This window comes from Tupaia chinensis, unplaced genomic scaffold (genome assembly GCF_000334495.1).
Source record: "Tupaia chinensis unplaced genomic scaffold, TupChi_1.0 Scaffold000453_1, whole genome shotgun sequence".
In the NCBI taxonomy this organism is placed as follows: domain Eukaryota; kingdom Metazoa; phylum Chordata; class Mammalia; order Scandentia; family Tupaiidae; genus Tupaia; species Tupaia belangeri.
In genome coordinates this window covers 3,483,211-3,501,829 of record NW_006159960.1, presented here as the reverse complement: position 1 = coordinate 3,501,829, position 18,619 = coordinate 3,483,211, and the positions used below count along the sequence as shown (strand labels likewise).

General features: G+C 40.2%; 2 protein-coding genes across 2 annotated transcripts in view; one reads left to right on the top strand and one right to left on the bottom strand.

Moving 5' to 3' along the window:
- The window catches only part of LOC114009080 (peptidyl-prolyl cis-trans isomerase NIMA-interacting 4-like), a 703-nt gene extending 415 nt beyond the window's left edge, over window positions 1-288 (top strand). The window contains exon 2 of the mRNA XM_027774551.1: window positions 39-288. Within this exon, the coding sequence (XP_027630352.1) occupies window positions 39-288 (250 nt within the window). The remainder of the gene's footprint in view (window positions 1-38) is intronic.
- The window catches only part of CAMSAP2 (calmodulin regulated spectrin associated protein family member 2), a 123,153-nt gene that overhangs the window by 85,122 nt on the left and 19,412 nt on the right, over window positions 1-18,619 (bottom strand).

The window sequence follows — 18,619 nt, the reverse complement described above, 5'->3', positions numbered from 1 at the left end:
AAAATCTAAAAAAAAAAAAAAAAAAAAAAAAACCGCAGCAAAATTATGGAAGCCATGGAAAAGTTAAAGTCTGGAATGAAATTCAATAAAGTGGTCACACAATATAGTGAAGATAAAGCCAGGCAGGGGGGTGACTTGAGTTGGATGATCAGAGGATCCGTGGTGGGATCATTTCAAGCAGCAGCATTTGCCTTGCCAGTCAGTGGGATAGATAGATCTGTGTGTACAGACCCACCAGTTAAGACAAAATTTGGATATCATATTATCATAGTTGAAGGGAGAAAATAAAATTATATGGAAGACTGAAAAAAAAATACCCAAAAGCAGTAATGAATTGTATTACATTAAAAAAAATAAAGTTGAAATAGTATGTTAGAAAATAAACAGGAGGGGACCAGTAGTCAACATAATGACTATGTCGCTGGACTCCCATGTAGTCGACCGCGGTTCGCGTCCCAGACCCAGCGGCTTAAAACTCACGCAGGGCACGTGTGCGTGCATGCCCAAGATCCCAAGAGTAGAACAGAGGAAAAGGGATTGCAGTGTGGCCATCCTCCCTGGGCGGCGTTTTCTTGCTTTCTGTCTCTCTGTCTCTCTCTGTCTGTCTGGCGAGCACGTGTGCCCTATAGCAAAAACCTCTCTAAAAAAAAAGAAAAAAGAAAATAAACAGGAAAACTCAAAGATAAGAGGTTTCACTTCATTACTAATCTCTAGAACACAAAGGTAAGAAATTAATACTTACGAAATGTCGGAGTGAAATACCACTGCTAGAATTGCAAAGGATGAGAGACAAGTTTTTCTTGTGTACCAGGACTTAAGCAGAACCTACTTTAATCATGTTGTTATAAATCCAGACTAGATCTAAGTTTTGAAATTATCAGTCACCTGAAATGCCTGAAGTACAGGTAGAGGGAGTAAAGATGGTATTGCTCAAGGCAACTTCCTATACAGCTGGGTCAGCTATCAGTTGCACCTTCAATCCAGCACAAAATACTGTACAGATTTAATTGCAATGAGAAAGAGGCAGAAGGCAGGAGGGGAGCAGAGCATATTTCAGAAATACCATCACACCAAATCATGAGGCCACTGCCTTATTTCTCAAATCTAAAAAGTTATTTCAAAAACAATTATAATATGTAACTCATGAGTTTCAAAAAAGAAAAAAAAACCTCCCACTAAAAATAAGCCACACTATGAACCTGAAGTTAACCAAGAAACATTTTTAAAAAGTGGCCACAGTAACATGCACAAAATACTGTTGTTTGGAAGGCTGAGGCCACATGGGAGACCTGGGTTCAATTCCTGGCCCAACCTAAAAGGAGAAAAAAAAAAAGCAGAACATGTGCATGTAATACCAGCTGCTCAGGAGGCTAAAACAGAAGGAGCGTAACAAAGAGAGACCCCATCTAAAAAACAAAATCTCACACACACACACACACACACACACACACACACACACAAGCATTCTAAAGGTCAAAAATATGAAAAACAAATGTGCAGCACCAATAATCAAAAAAGTCACAAAAATACATTTTTTTTTGCCTATAAAAGTGGCAAAAAGAGAATAGTTTTAAACCCACTGTTGACAAGAACAAACGGATAAGAATACCTTCACACCTAGACAAAGGGCAAGGACCATTTCCACCTTATGCACCATAAATGAATACCCAACACCAACTTAGTATGTGGTGAATGTTACATACCAAGCACTCAATAAATATTTGAAAACTGAATAAAAATGTCATTTTTAAAGGAAATTCTGGGCTTGCTAGGTGGCAAAGTGGTAATGCACAGCTCAAGTGATGCTGGATCCATAGAGATGATTCTGGGTTTGGTTCCCCATTCAACCTATACACACCAGGCCCACCATCCTGGCTGGCCAGGAAGGCTGGGGGAAGGGATTATGGCATGAGACCCTGTAGAAGGTCTCATGAAGGAAGGAAAAACAAAAGCAAAAAAACAACAACAACAACAAAATTCTAACCATCAGTCTTTTCCTAAAGGAATGCTCAGATTTCAAATTTCCCTTTGAGTAACTCCCAGACTCTGTACTAATAATCATAATTTACTCCTTGAATCTGCTTTGAAAAACTTTCCTCCCAGACTACTCTTGACTTTTGTAATAGCATTCCCTCTCAAAATCAAACCGTTTTTCAGTTAACCTACATTTGCCACCTAAATTAATTTCAAAATTTGGGAATTTTTTTTTTTTTTTTAGGGCAAACTAGGGGCTTCGGACTAAAAAGGACTCAGTCAGGTCCCAATTCTACCCCTTACTTGCAAAGGGATCTTGAGCCAGTAATGGGTTCTAATTCTTTTTTCCCCCCACCCTTAAGACATTTTTTTTCACCTTTAAGACAATTTTTTTCTTTTTATTTATTTATTTAAATTTACATTTTATCACATCTTCTAAGTATACTTTTCATTATTTAATTTTTTAATTATTTGTACATTAAATCGCTATACATCCTTTAGATTGTGAAGACACTTTACCCAGCATGATTTACACCTCAGTCCAGCCCGGCTGAGACTATTATACACATCTTCGTCAACAGATAATAAACCTTATCTGTGTCTCACAAGTGTCTTACCTCTCCATTTTCCCCCCAAAGTTCCCTTCCTACGCCCTCCCACACTCTCTTTCCACTTTGTCTCTAGTGTCCATCACAATTTTTAATACTTTTATGTTCTCCAGTCTTTCAGTCTCCACCATAAAGTGCAGACAGTCAGTATATTTTAAGTGGAGACATACAATGTCTCTCATAGCCTGACTTGCTTCATTCAGCAACAAGTCTTCCATATTTGCCCACTTTCTATCAAATTCCAGGGCCTTCTTATTTTTTATGGCTGAATAGTATCCCATGGAATATATGTGCCACAATTTTTCTTTTTCGACTGAGTGCTCTCCTGTCCTTTGGGTAGATACCCAGGAGTTGAACTGCTGGATCATATGGTAGTTCTATGTGAAGGTCTTTGAGGAACCTCTGTATAGTTCTCCACAGTGGATGGGCCAATTTACATTTCTACCAACAGCATAGGAGTGTTCCCCTTTCACCATATCCCCTCCAGCACTTATCATTGTTTTTTTAATCTTCGCCAGTTTGACTGGGTTAGGTGGTATCTTATTGTGATTTTGATCTGCATCTCCCTTACAATGAGGGATGTTGAGCATTTTTTCATATGCTTTTTGGCTGTTCATATGTCTTTGTTAGAGAATTGTTTATTCACCTCATTTTTCCATCTTTTAATTGGGTTAATCATTTTCTTGCAGGTAAGCTGCTTGAGTTCCCAGTGTGTTCTAGTTGTCAGTCCCTTATCTGAGGCACGGTTAAAGAAAATTCTCCCCCATTAATTCTACTCCTTCATTGAAAAGGGATCTTGAGCACAGTAATTCTCACCTCTGAGTTCTAGCTTCCCTTCATCCCATAGCTTCCCTTCATCCCACAGATGTGCTGCCCACACTGTTCTGACCCCAACATCCTGCACTGCCCCCAGCCACTACACTTCAGCACCCACATCTCCCTGTTGCTGAACATGCCAAGTTCTGACCTTCTGACCTGAGCACCATCTGGCGCTTCTGCCTCTTATGTTCCTCCCCCAACCATATGGTTGGCTCTTTCTGTTCAGATCTCAGGTAAATGTCCTCTCTTCAGATATACTTTCCCTTACCACCCAATCAGCCATCCTATTTTAATTCTACCACTAGCGGTTATTTTTGGAGAGGTTTTTGCTATAAGGCATGTGCACTCACCAGAGAGACAGAAAGTGAGAAATCACCCCCCCCAGGGGATTGTCACACCGCAATCCCTTCTCCTCCATTCTCTCTCGGGATCTTGGGCACTCACGCACACGCGCCCAGCATGAGTTTAAGCCACCGGGTCCGGGACTCGAATCGCGGTCAACTACATGGGAGTCCAGCGACCTGGCCATTACGCTGACTGCTAGTCCCCTCCTGTTTATTTTCTAACATACTAGCAGTTATTACTCTTCCACTGCATTTTATTTATTTCTACCTCTTTGCGCTCAATATACCTTAAAAAAGCGAGTTATTTTTCTGTCCTATGTCACTTACACCTAGAACTGAGCCTGAAACACAGCAGGCACATGTAATGTACCTAAACATAGTGTCTTGTCTACGTAGAAGCCACCAATTAAAAGTTAGCTCCTCTTTTTACTATTCCCAAATAATATGTTAAGGTCTGTGCAGCATTCCTGAGCTTAAATGACCACCTGCACTCCTCCCATTACCCTTTGAGACTAAGCACCTCTTTCAAGCTCCAGATCTTTATAAGCCACCAGCCTATTCAACTCTTCACTTGAATGTCATAAAGAATGAAACCTCAAACTCAAATGGAGCCATGCTTCTCAGTGACCAGGGGGTTACAATTATTAAAAAGAGGATGAACTCTGCAGTGCTGGATGAAATGAGAAGTGACAGAATGAATGTATGATGTTTAAGACATATCTAGGGGCCAGCAGGTGGCATGGTGGTTAAAGCACTAGACTCCCACATGGCCAACCATGGTTTGAGTCCTGGACCTGGTGGGAATGTGTACACACAATCGTGGTGTATGCATGCCCAAAATCCCAGGAGGAGAATGAAGAAGGGATTGTGGTGTGGCTGTCCCTGAGGGATGGTTTCTCACTTTACGTCTCTCTGTTTCTCTGTCTCTGTTTGGCAAGCACATACATCCTATGACCACTCCCCCCAAAAAAAGCATCTGTATCTAGACGGAGAAATAGATGTGGCTATGTCATATACGTGTTGGTGTGTGTGTGTGTGTGTGTGTTTGCTAGCTCTATCTGCTAAATAACACTGTTAGCAATAAGCCTAGCATCAACATCTTGGTTTCTTTTTTTTTTTTAAAGAATTATTTAAGTTTATTCATTATTATTATTATTGTTTTTTTAATTTGACCAGACACACACAGAGAGGGGGAAATGAGGAGGCAAGGTCCACCAGGACTTGAACCATAGTCAGCCATGTGGGAGTCCAGCACCTTAACCACCATGCCACCTGCCAGCCCCCTCAACATCTTGGTTTCTAATAGCCTTTTCACTAAAACAAACAGGGACCAGCCTGCTTCTGTAGTGCAGCCGACCACAGTTCAAATCCCAGCCTCAAAAGATTGAAAAGCACATTGGCATGTGTGTGTGTGTATCCAAAATCCTGAAGGAATGGAGGAAAAAGGATCGTGGTATGAGCACGATCCATTGAGAGGTGCTCTCCCCCTAAACTCCCATAAGCATATGTGTCCTCTGGCAATTAAAAATAAATTAACAAATGAGATAAAAAATAAAAAGAAAGGGCCAACAGGTGCAGTGGTGGTTAAGGTAGCTGGATCCCACATGGCTGACTGCATGGCTCAAGTTCCAGACCTGACAGCTTGAAAAACACACCAGGCCCATGTGCATGTATGCCCAAAATCCCACCAAAAGGAGATACAGGAAAAGGGATTGTGTGCGGCCATCCCCTTGAGCGGGTGACTTCTCACTTTCCTTCTCACTGTCTTTCTGTGTCTCACCAGCAAGTGCACACGCACTACAGCAAAAACCTAAAAAAAAAAAAAAAAAAAAGAGAAACCAAAAAAAAAAAAAAAAAAAAAAGAGGACTCCATGAAGAAATGGGTTGTTTCCATGGTGGAAGGGAAAGTACAAAATGAACTCAGAACATCTGTTTGTCTCTCTGTCAGACGCAGACACAAGATCCATCTGGAAAGGGAACCCACTGACCAAACCTTGGAAAATGTGAGCATCAAAATAAATAATACAGCCACTCCTCACTTACAGTCCACCTGCTCAGTGACCTCTCAGACTTACTACCAGATCCCCAGCACAGGGAATCCCCCTTATCAGTGTGTGTGTCTCAGGAATCGTCCTTCTCAGTTTCTGTCTTGTTCCTGTAGTCAGTTAGTTCTCTCTAAATGAAGTGTTCGCCATCTATTACATTTCTAAGTTTGTACTTTACTGTGCAGAGCAGTACTCAGAATAGGTAAAAATGATTATGCCAGATTTACTGTGTTGTAGAATGCCTTGTCACTTTCTGGCACTTACCTAATGTATGCTTGTTGTACAGATAGAATTATATTATTCTAGTGAGGTATGGAGAAATATCTATTGAAAAATACATACCCCAGGATCAGCTGATAGCGTAATAGCTACCCCACTGGACTCCCATGTAGCTGACCACAGTTCAAGTCGGGACCTTGTGACTTAAACTCACGTCGGACACATGTGCGTGCGTGCCCAAGATCCCAAGAGGAGAATGGAGGAGAAGGGATTATGGTGTGGCCATCCAATTTCTCACTTTCTGTCTCTCTCTTTCTGGAAAGCGCACGTGCCCTATAGCAAAAACCTCTCAAAAAAAAAAAAAAATACCCTGTGGTACCAAAACACCCCAAGACATTCACTTCTAAGCTCATACCCTGTGGTACCAAAACACTCCCAAGACATCCACTTCTAAACTCCTCACTTATTAATTTACTTAATGATCTTGTATAGATCTTAATGATCTTGACAAGTACCTGTAAAGAATTATAGTTCATTGAATAAAACATGAATCAATGAGGCCATTCAGATATAAATATATAGATAGGAAAACAAAGGGATGTTCTTCCTTATAGTAGAATACCAGCTAATAAAAGGGAAAAAAACAAAAGTAATAATCATTAGTAATAATCAAATTAAGTAAAAATCATATTGGACGCTGGGGACAGCAGGATGCATGGTGATTAAGGCACTAGATGCACACCTAGCTGACCATGGTTCACGTCCCAAACTTGGCAACTTGAAAAATCACACTGGGACGGCCAGCAGTTGGCGTAATAGCTATGTCGCTGGACTCCCACGTAGTCGACCACGGTTCAAATCCTGGACCCAGTGGCTTAAAACTCACGCTGGGCACGTATGCATGCGTGCCCAAGATCCCGAGAGGAGAATGGAGGAGAAGGGATTGCGGTGAGGTCATCCCCCTGGGAGGTGATTTCTCGCTTTTTGTCTGTCAGTCTGTCTGTCTCTCTGGTGAGTGTACACGCCCTATAGCAAAAACCTAAAAAAACAAAAAAAAAAAAAAAAAAAGAAAGAAAAGAAAAAAGAAAAATCACACTGGGCAGGTGTACCTGAGTGCCCAAAATCCTGAGAGGAGAATGGAGGAGGAAGTATTACAGCATGGCCATACCCCTCAGCAGGGGGTGACTTCTCACTTTCCTTCTCTCTGGTAAGTGTAGTTTGGAATGTTCTTTCTCCTATTCTTTATATCCTTTCAGATTTTGAGGGGGCCATTCGGTTAGGTTTAATTTCTTCCCAACGAAAGGCAAGAATATAGCAAATATCTTGCTTTCCCTGTACATCAATGTAATGCCACTTTACTCTTGAGACAATTCAATTCTATTATAAAAGAGGACTAGGTTTGCTAATTATAAAACATAGGTAAAATATTGCATGATACTTTTAAGAATAAAACTGGCTCAGTGGTGCAGTGGTAACATGCTTCAAGTGGTGTGGTTCTGTTCCCAGGTCAACCTGTACATTCTGAGTATGTGTACCCATCATCCTGGTTGGTGGGAAGGCTGGGATTGGGCAGAACATAGTGTGAAACCCTGCTGAAAATGTTTGTCTCATTCTCACTCTCTTCTTCTCTCACTCTCATAAAAGAATGAAACTTTTGGGACCAGCAATTAGCGTAATGGCTATGTCGCTGGACTCCCATGTAGTTGACCGCAGTTTGCGTCCCGGACCCAGTGGCTTAAAACTCACGCCGGGCGCGTGTGCGTGCGTGACCAAGATCCCGAGAGGAGAATGGAGGAGAAGGGATTGCGGCGTGGCCATCCCCCCTGGGTGGTGATTTCTCGCTTTCTGTCTCTCTGTCTCTCTCTGTCTGGCGAGCGCAATCCCTTCTCTTGGGATCTTGGGCACGCATGCAAATGTGCCCCTTGTGAATTTTAAGTCGCCTGGTCTAGAACTCAACCGAGATTGACTATGTGGGAGTTCAGAGATATAACCATTACACCATCTGCTGGTCCCAAGAACAAAATTTTTTAAAAAGGATACTTTATATGTAGATAAATAGCTAGTTAAAAAAACAAAGTTTGTTAGACACAGAGTTGATAGAATGTGTTAAATAAAGGCAAGCAGTGAGTAGCATATCAATTCTGAGCATAGAAAGGGATGGGAAAAAAACAGAGGATACCAAATATCCATAAGGTATCTAAGGATTAAATAGTCACGGATACACTATATATATATGGTACTAAATATTCATGATATAGTAATTATGCAAGAGATTAAACAAGAGTCAATGACCACTCAGTATACATAAATATTTCATATGCACGAGTCCACCCATTGATGGTGCCCATTCTGGCCTGTGTCCTCTGCCCAAAGAACACAAACCCTTGGGTATTCATCAGGCTTACAGCTGTAGCAGCATGCTTGTCTCCTGTGTCTCTCTGCTACAGCACGTTTATGTCACTGGCTTATGTGTCTCTGTGGGCCTCCTTATTCAAACCTAAACTCTGATCCTCATGGCCACAGGGAAGGCTGATGAGGCAGGACAAATACAGACCCAAAACCACTGCAGACCATGAAATTCTGGGAATGTGTTCCTTCCTCCCTGCTTGCACCCTGATGTAAGTATGCAGGCTCACCTATCTTTCCTTTCTTGCTTCTTGCTGTAACTTAATTTAAGAAATCATGTGATTTGAGCATTTTAAGATGTTCCATGAGCTTTCTGTCCTGTGACCCCAGGGGTCACTTACCCGGAATGTGCCTGGAGACTACCACTGCATCAGGTAACTCCCACACGGCACTCAGGGTAACCAAATAATAAGGGAAGTTTCTTTTGAAAGAAGTATCCCAGTTAAGAAATCAAGAAGTCATGATAGAGAGGTAGCTAGACATTGAGTGCCTATAGTAGAAGTACACAAAAGAAAAAAAAATCAAACCAGAAAGCAATGAATTCTCTTAATCTATCAATTTATAAGAAATGCAGAAGGCAAGAGAAACCTACTAAACAATACCAAGGAGATCCAGGATCCAGACTATGACAAACTATAGAACAAACACTCCGCTTTCTCCAACAAATTAATTTCAAGGAAAATAAAATGAGACAGAGGGGGAGCCTACATATAAAAAACAAACAAAAAAACCCCCAAAACTTTAAATCCTGACTGGAATGAGGAACCATAAAATAAAAACATAAAAATAACAAAAACATTTATGAAATAGTCAAAAATATTAATGCTGATGCTAAGAAATGGTGTGATAATGGTGTCATGGTGACTGCAGTGTCATGGTGATGTTTAAAAGGGGGATTCTTGACTTTGAGAGATACCTACAGTATATTAACATATGGAATTATATGTCTACGATGTATTTAAAATAATTGGGACGAGGGTTTACAGATGAATCAAAATTGGCCACGAGTTGATGACTGTGGAAGTCAGAGAATGAGTATGTGAGAGTTCACTGTTACTGCATATACTTGAGATTTTCTAAAAAATAACCAAATGTTTTATTTGTTTAAAGTGAATGAAAAAAAAAAATAAGGAAATATGCAGAACTTTCATCCAATAAGTAGCCAGGGCTCTGAAGGGTGTGGTGCATAGCTGTGAGGCTGAGAACTACAGCCATTTCCTACCATGAGAGAAAACAGCCGAAGGATGAAATCCACACATGAAGGACACAGCTAAAGGCAACAGAGAGATGGTGCTGGAGCCCTGATCAAATCAAATCAGAAGCCCATTCTACTTCAAGACTTTTCCAGGTATATGAAATAATAAATCCTCTTTACTGCTAGCCAATTTGAGTTGGATTTTCTGTTACAACAAATGAAGATGTAAAAACTGACACAAACTCCCATTCACTTTCAATCTAGTCAAGTTTCTGTCTCGACATGCTCCTCAAAATGTTCTCGGCAAAGTCATCGATAACTATCTTGCTGCTAAGTCTAATGCTAAATCTAACACTGCTTGCTCACTCTTTCAGCTGCACCTTATACACCCTCATCCTCAATGTTCTCTTTCCTAGGCTTCTGAGATCCCATACCCCCTGGCTTTCTCTCTGCCTCTCTAGCTCATCTGAGCTCCATGATCAGCTCCTTAGCTAATTCTCCAGACTTGCACCCCCTTCATTCCATTACTTTCCTTCAAAGTAACCAAGAGTCACCCACTTTCTTAATCTTAATTACCACCTACATCTCTCATCCATGGAATCCTCTAAGATCCATACATGAATCTCCAAAGGCCTAATGAATACAACCACCACTTGAGATGTTATTCAAACCTAATTCTATTTCCTTCTCTCTCTCCCTCTCTCTCTCATACACACACACACACACACACACACACACACACAATCTGGCCCTCTTCTACTGTTCTCTTTCAAAGGAGAATCAATCTTAAAAATCCAAGAGCTCATCTTTCCTTCTGCATATCCAATCAATCGCCATGATTTATCTTTTACATTCATTCACTTCTCTCCTTATCAATTGTTACTGCTATGGTTTCGATAATGGTTTGTCTCATATTTGGAAGGTCACCAGTGTAATGGCTTTGGGAGATGATGAAACCTTTAAGAGGCGGGGCCTAATGGGACAGAACCATCCCATCAGCTGGAGACTTGGGAGGTACAAACAGAGGAAGCATCCTCTCTCTGTAAATACCTGACTTCCTCTATTGTCATGTTGTGATACAGCACCAAAGGTCAGCCTGAGGCCAGCCCACACCTTTGAACCTTCCAGCCAGCAGCACTGTTAGTCAAATATATCTCCTATTTTTTTTTCTATTTTTTTCCTTATTATAATAGAGTGCACACACATGAGAGTAATAGGGACAAGGAGAGAGAAAGGGGCACCCTGCACAAGGTCTGGTCACACTGAGATTCCCTCCTCCAGACCTCCAATCTGTTGGATTCTGGGCACTCTCATACATACCTGGCATGTTTCAGGCTGACTAGGCTGGGGATTCAAACCATGAAGGCCACTCCTGTGCCACAGAGCCAGCCCAAAACTCTAAATCTTTATAAATCATCTGGTCTCAGGTATTTCTGTTTAACAACACAATAACAAAATACAGTTCCATATAAATTCAAGCAGCCATCATCTCTCACCTGGACCACAGAACTTCTCAAATATTAATAGTTTCCTCCTTCACAACTCTTAGTTCTTTTCCAATCAACTTCCTACTCTGTTTCCAAGAGATTTTTTTGATAAAATATATATACATAAAGTTCATCCTTTTAACCATTTTAACTATACTCCAAGAAGTCTTTTGAAAAACAGACTTTTGGGGAAACAGCAGTTAGCATAATAGCTATGTCGCTGGACTCCCACGCAGTCGACCGCGGTTCGCGTCCCGGACCCGGTGGCTTAAAACTCACACCGGGCGCGTGTGCGTGCGTGCCCAAGATCCCGAGAGGAGAATGGAGGAGAAGGGATTGCGGCGTGACCATCCCCTCTGGGAGGTGATTTCTCGCTTTCTGTCTCTATGTCTGTCTCTGTCTGTCTGACGAGTGAACGCACCCTATAGTGAAAACCTCTCCAAAAAAAAAAAAACACAGACTTTTGATGTCATCGCCTTGCTTAAACAGAAAGTCGCTCAGGGTTTTGGTGGGAAGACTTTTCACTAGATTATTCTTTTACACCTTTTAAATTTCAAATATGCCTCTTTACCTATTCAAAAACACTGGGTTGTCTGAAAAGTTATGACACATTTTTGCAAAGAAAAACAGAAAAATACGTCATGACTTTCCTGACAAGCTAATACTTTTAAATGTCAATGAAGTTTTAAGAACCTATAATTAGCTGGGCCAGCTGGTGGCATAATGGTTAAAACAGCTGGATGCTATAAAGGGGTGAGACAGTACAGTTCGACTCCCAGACCCAGCAGCTTAAAAGACATGCCAGGTACCTATACAGGTGTGCCCCAAATCCCAAATATGGTGAAGAAAGGAATCACACATTTTGGTGTGACCAATACCTGGCAGGAGTGCTTTCTCATTCTCTCTCTTGTAAGCCCACACATCCTATAGAAAAATAGAAAATAAATAAATTACTTAAAAAGAACCTACAATTAGGACTTCTAGCATCCATGAAAAAAATTAGAGTAGTTTAAAAAAAAGACAATATAAGGGGACTTCAGAGTTTGCAGAAAAATGAAATTAAAGTACAAGATTATTTTGGTACATACAATTTTTTTTTTTTTGGAAGAGGTTTTTGCTATAGGGTGCAAGCGCTCGCCAGACAGACAGAGACAGAGAGACAGAAAGCAAAAGATCACTCCCCAGAGGGATGGTCCCACCGCAATCCCTTCTCCTCCGTTCTCCTCTCAGGATCTTGGGCACGCACACACATGCGCCTGGCGTGAGTTTTAAGCCACCGGGTCCGGGATGCGAACCGCGGTCGACTGCATGGGAGTTCAGCAACATAGCCATTATGCTAACTGCTGATCCCAATACATACAATTTTTTAAATCTATAGCTTTTACATGATCACTTTGAAGACCTCTAATACAGGTGCTGTTTCAAATTCCACAATAGTAAATTCTACAAAATATATAGAGATCAAGTTTATATGATCAACAATTTTTATTTGAATGTCACCAAAAGAAAAAAATGGAGGATGAGAAGATAGCTTAAAAAGAGAATATTGGGACCAGCCACTGGCGTAATGGTTACGTTGCTGGACACCCACATGGTTGACCATGGTTCAAGACACGATATAGCAGCTTGAAACTCACACTGGACACATGTGTGTGTGTGTATGCGCGCACACGTGTGTGTGCGCGTGCGTGCCCAAAATCCCAAGAGGATAATGGAGGAGAAGGAACTGCAGCATAGCCATCCCCCCCAGGGGATGATTTCTTGCTTTCTGTCTTTCTATTTCTCTCTGTCTCTCTGGTGAGTGCACGTGCTCTATAGCAAAAATCTGAGAAACGATAAATAAGGGAGTGCTGGCAGGTGGTGTGGTGTTTAAGGGCGCTGGACTCCCACATGGCTGATCTTGGTTCAAGTTCCGGGCCTGGTGGCTTGCTTTCTCTCACTCTCTTTCTCTTTGTCCCTCTCTGGTCAAATCAAAATAAAGTTAAACAAAATAATTACTTAAACAAATAAATAAGGGACCAGCAGATGGTGTAATGGTTACATCATTGGACTTCCACGTAGTTCTAGTCCCGGACCTGGTGACGTGAAACTCATGCCGAAGGCGTGTGTGTCACAGGCCCAAAATCTCAAGAGGAGAATGGAGAAGGGATTGTGGTCTGGCTATCCCCTCTAGAGGGTGATTTCTTGCTTTCTGTCTCTGGGGAGCGCATGTGCCCTATAGCAAAGGCTCTCTAAAAATAAATAAAAAGAGAATATTGAGAGTAGAATGCCACTGAAAGGTAAAAAACAAAAACATCTACTTCAAAATTCTCCTTTCCTGAGGACAAGTATCTTTTAGATATTCAAAGTGTTTCAAATGTCCTTTATCCCAGAGCCTAAAGCACTTAAAAGTTGCATGTGATTTCCATTTTAGAGATAGAAAATGGTGTGAAGGAGGGGCTGGGGATGGGGAATCACAGTAGCTTCAAAATAACTTCTTAAAATCATACCTGTACATCCCAAGAACCTATAAATAGGAAATACAGAGCAGGGAGATGAACTGCTTATTTTAGTTAATGTTTCAATTTCTTTATCGCAGGAAAATAAGACAGAGAGGGACCAGTAGTTAGCGTAATGGCTATGTCGCCGAACTCCCATGTAGTCGAGAGAGGTTCGAGTCCCGGACCCGGCAGCTTAAACTCACGCCGGGTGCATGTGCCTGTGGGCCCAAGATCCCGAGAGGAGAATGGAGAAGGGATTGCGGCGTGGCCATCCCCCTGGGGGGTGATTTCTCGCTTTCTGTCTTTCTGTCTCTGTCTGGCGAGCGCACGCACCCTATAGCAAAAAAACCTCTCCAAAAAAAAAAAAAAAAACACACAAAGAAAATAAAACAGAGGTACTTGAATTTCACTAGGCAAGACACTATAAGGTGCAACTCTGAGGGGGTTACACGGAGTTCAAGTTGTTTTATGTCCTAGTTTGTAATGGAAAATAACTTCAGTAAAAGAATTCTTTGAAATAATTATAAGAAATATTAACAATCCTACTCTACAATGAGAAACAGAGTATCAGATAGCAGCCTAAGTGTGATAAATTTTAATACTGTGTGATTAAGTATGTTTCCTCTAAACAACTAAAAAAAATGGTTTACAAATACTTATTATCATGACTATACAGCAAATAGAAGCTTGAGACAGAGAGTACTTTAGGAAAATGCCACAGAAAAAAGAGAAACTAAATGGTGGAAGGAGAACTGGAGTCCTACTATATAGACCTTTAATCTAAAGTGATATGTGATGAAGAGTCAATGAAAAGGGAAAACCACATAAGGCTCAGGGTGGAAAAAGCATTAAATGTGACAAATGAAATTATTATGGCCTCAGATAAGCACCAAGCTTGTCACTATTAATAAATGTATAATACTTAAATACTGTTACTTGTAATTTACCGAAGGAGGGTCTACAAACTACTATACATGAAAAACTAGATCCACTGAAAAAGGAAAGAGGGTCTGAAATGACAGATCAATGCTAAATACACTTCCTATTTTACACTACTAATGAAATATAAATAAGTTTAAGAAAAAACAAACGTATTTTAAATTCTGCACAAAAGCATTTAAGGATGACATATGAAAGGTTTCCATGCTTGCTTTATGCTTTCACTTCCAGCACTGCTCTACCAAATTTTAATGAACTATAAAAAAAGTATAACAAGAAGGCTAAAAGACAAACTTAGTATCATTAAGCCTCTAATTTTGGTGTCACTACTGATAAGCTGGATAATGAAGAGCAAGTTAGTGAACCATTCTAAGTCTGTTTTCTCATTTATTGAAAAAATAAAAATCACATTTCCTAAATTCTTATTTTCAATTTGACTATTTGTGAAATCAGAATGTCTTATAACTAGTTTATAGTTTAATGTACAAAACTCCTCTTTAAATTGATGTTTTTGTTTTGTTTTTATAGCGGTAATTTTTTAACGTGGGGTCCTTCTGTTCCCCAGGAGACATCTGGCAATGTCTAGAGACATCCCTGGTTGCCCCAAGTAGGGGAGGAATATGAAGAGAGTGAGGAATACTACTCGCCTCTAGTGGGTAGAAGTCAAGGATGCCAAAACTCTATAATGCACAAGATAGCCCCCAACAATGAAGAATTATCTGGCCAATATTTCTGCAGCTGGGAACTCCAGCTTTGGAGTCTTAAAAGAAAAAATATTATCTATTTAGTAGGGTAGTTCTCAGAATTAAAAGAAATAATACATGTAAGATGCTCAGAATAGTAATTAGCACAAATTACACGTTTAATAAATTAGTAATACAGCTTTTTTGTAAATCAAGTATGTTTAGAATAATTTATCTAATAAACAAATGCCAAATTCCTTCACGTGGCCCTTCAGATGTTTCTACCCCGATCTCTACTACGTTGTTACGTAAACCTCACCCAATCAGTCTGGTCTCCACTGTTTCCCCAATACCTGCATTTCACCACTCCACGCCTACACACAAACTCCTTCCTCCCCTCTCCAATGCCTACTTTCCATTTGGCCTGACTCTCTTCAGGGTCTAACTTATGTTCAACCTCCACTACAGGTCTTCCTTCACAACTTGCAAATCCCACCATGGCCATCCCAACCAGACTCCTCCTGCCTGTCGTTGTTCTAGTCCCCTATCACAGGTTTCAGAACTCTACTGTAGTCAAACACTATCTCCCTGACTAGAGCATAAACCCTAAAAGAAAAGCAGAGCTTAAACGTGTAGCATTTTGGCACTGTTAACAGACACTCCCCCTTGAAACACTCTCTTCCCAGTGCCTCAGTGTTGTTATACTTTCTTGATTAACTTCCTAACTCTCTGATTACTCCAAGTCTGCCTCTTCTTTCTCAGCCTGTCTCCCCATTCTAAGTACTCTATTCACTACCCAAGATTCCATCTCAAATTTTTGGTCTCCCTCTACAATGTCATCTAGCTGTACTTCCAATTTCCATTGCTATCCACGGATTACCAAACTGTTATTTCTAGACTCAAATTCCCAATCATACTGCAGACCTACATGTCACTGATTTCTCAGACAAGCTATGCCGTCAAAACATCAAGTTCATGGTTTCCAAAAACAAAGCTACCTTTCCATTGCAACTTGCTGGTCCTTATCTCTGCCACTGGCATGGTGGTTCGTCCTCCCAGACACTAAACCTCAAAAGCTCGGGTAATTTAATCCTCCTTAAAATCTCAAGTGACCTCATCCTCTTATATATATACCCTTTTCATTTAAACCACTCCTCGTGCATCCCAAATTCAGACATTGTCAAATACTCTTGTATTTTTGCAACATTTTTTTCTATCCATTGCCTCTTTTCTATTCCTCTCACTTCTACCCCTATAGTATAATGGCTAAGAACAAGGACTGAAAGTCAGAGTCTCCAGGGTTTGGATTCCAACTCCATTAGTTGGGTAGTTATGGACACATTCCTGAACTCACAAGTTTCCCTTTCCTCATCAGCAAATTGGAATGATTAGTAACTTTCTACCTCATATGGCTACCATGAGGATTAAAATGAGGTAATACATGTAACGTTCTCGATGCACTTACTGTGCTCCAGGAATATAAGCAGCTTTACTATCATCTCCACACCACTTCAAGCCTTCATCATCTCTTGCCCAGAGTCCTGCAGTCAGGTCCCAAACTGGCCTCTCTGCTATTCTCTCTTAAGCACAGCCCTACCCACTATTCTCACAATCTTCATAAATGCCTAAGAATCAGATCTGATATCGATTTTAACAAGATCTGTTGGAATATGTAAGAAAAGGTAAAAGGTATATTTATAATAACAAATGACTTCATATCACTACTAAATGGGATGGGACGAAGAATGACAGTTGCTAAGGCTAAAATGATAAATTAAGCCTAGGAAGTGGGCTTTCAATTCCACACTAAGAATTCTGAATTCAAGAATTTAGTAAGGGAGTACCCATCACGAGTTTTACACCTTCCATTTCTCCCAAAGGATTTAAGGGAGCAAAACATTTAAAGCAAATTTAGTAATATTGCTTAAAGGGGCCAAGCTCATATATAGTAGTAAGACAGTACAGTGTCTCCTCTTCTGCAATTTATTTACGTTATCTGTTTATTGTTTCAAATATCTATACAACTTTATTCATATGATCAGAACTGTATGCATTTTTCCACAAAAATATTAAGATTTGTGCCATTTGGAATATTTTTAATATAAAAAAGAAATAAGGCTTCAAATTAAGTAAATACTCCCCATTGCCTTCTAGGTCATATTTACAATGCAAGTGCTTTTATGTTTTATAATTCAGTTATGTTATAGTAGGCCCACAACTGGTTTCTACTATCATCCTTAAATGACTTTCCTAGCATATGGTTCTAAAATTGACTTATTTTTAATATGTCACAAGTTAGAAAGTTTCTAAAAGAGAGAGACTGAATCAGTGCCAGAAAACCCTGTATCCTATTGTTAAAGAAATGATTTTAGCAAATCATACTTGAAAGCTGGGTTAATTTTCTGAATAACAATGATTAGGTAATATCTTTCAAATATGTTGTCTATTAACCTTTTTGGTGTGCCTGTAGCAAATGAAGACTATTGACACAAAAAAATAAAAGCCATACTCTTATTTTTACTCACTCCATATAAACGTGTATTTTGAAAGACCACTGATAAACAATAAAAATGTACAAACTTAACATTCTTAATAATATATTAACTTCCTGTTACTCAGTCACTCTAAGATCTTCTAAACTTGTTTTTCATTCCATCTTGAATATAGTCTTTTTACTGATTCCGACTGCTGCCAAGACAAATGTAACTAAGTACCAACAATATTCACCTACCCCATCTGAAAGTGAGTTAAGATCCATCTGAAGTTTAAAAAACAAAAAATTAGACTTTAACATGTGCACATTTTAACACTGGCAGATGAAAGGATTACTCTGCAGAATGGTGTAAAGTAAAAAGAGTCAGAAAGACCTGAGCTGGCATGCAGAATAAACCACTTGCCAGATGTTTAATCTTGTGTAAATTAATCTCTCTGAGCCTGTTCCCTCATCTGCAAAACAAAAACATTATCTACAGAGTTGCTATAGGAATAAATGAAGTAGAGTGTTTTGTATATTACAGGCATGTCCCACCTCAACCAGCATCTTACCCTTTGAGACCCCATTTCTGACATAACTGGGATCGTGGGAAAGTTGTTCCACCTCTCTGTACACTGGCCTCCTCTTTTTTTTTTTTTTAAGTAGGGGAACAAGCTATCTCCATCACAGAGTTGGGATCCTAAATGTACAACTTAATGCAAAGTATCTAGCAGAGTACCTGGTAGACATCAGAGTCTGTTGATACCAGATTCCTTTCACTTCCTTTCTTCCTGAAGTGTATCCTGAGTGTTCATCAAGTGGTCCAGAATCTAGAGACTTTCCAGACACATATCCAGAAAGGAGGCAGTTTTCTGGTCAGGAGTCTTTTTGAATGCACATTGGACATCTATACTAGTAATGGAAGTACACCCCCCCTCTGCCCCCCC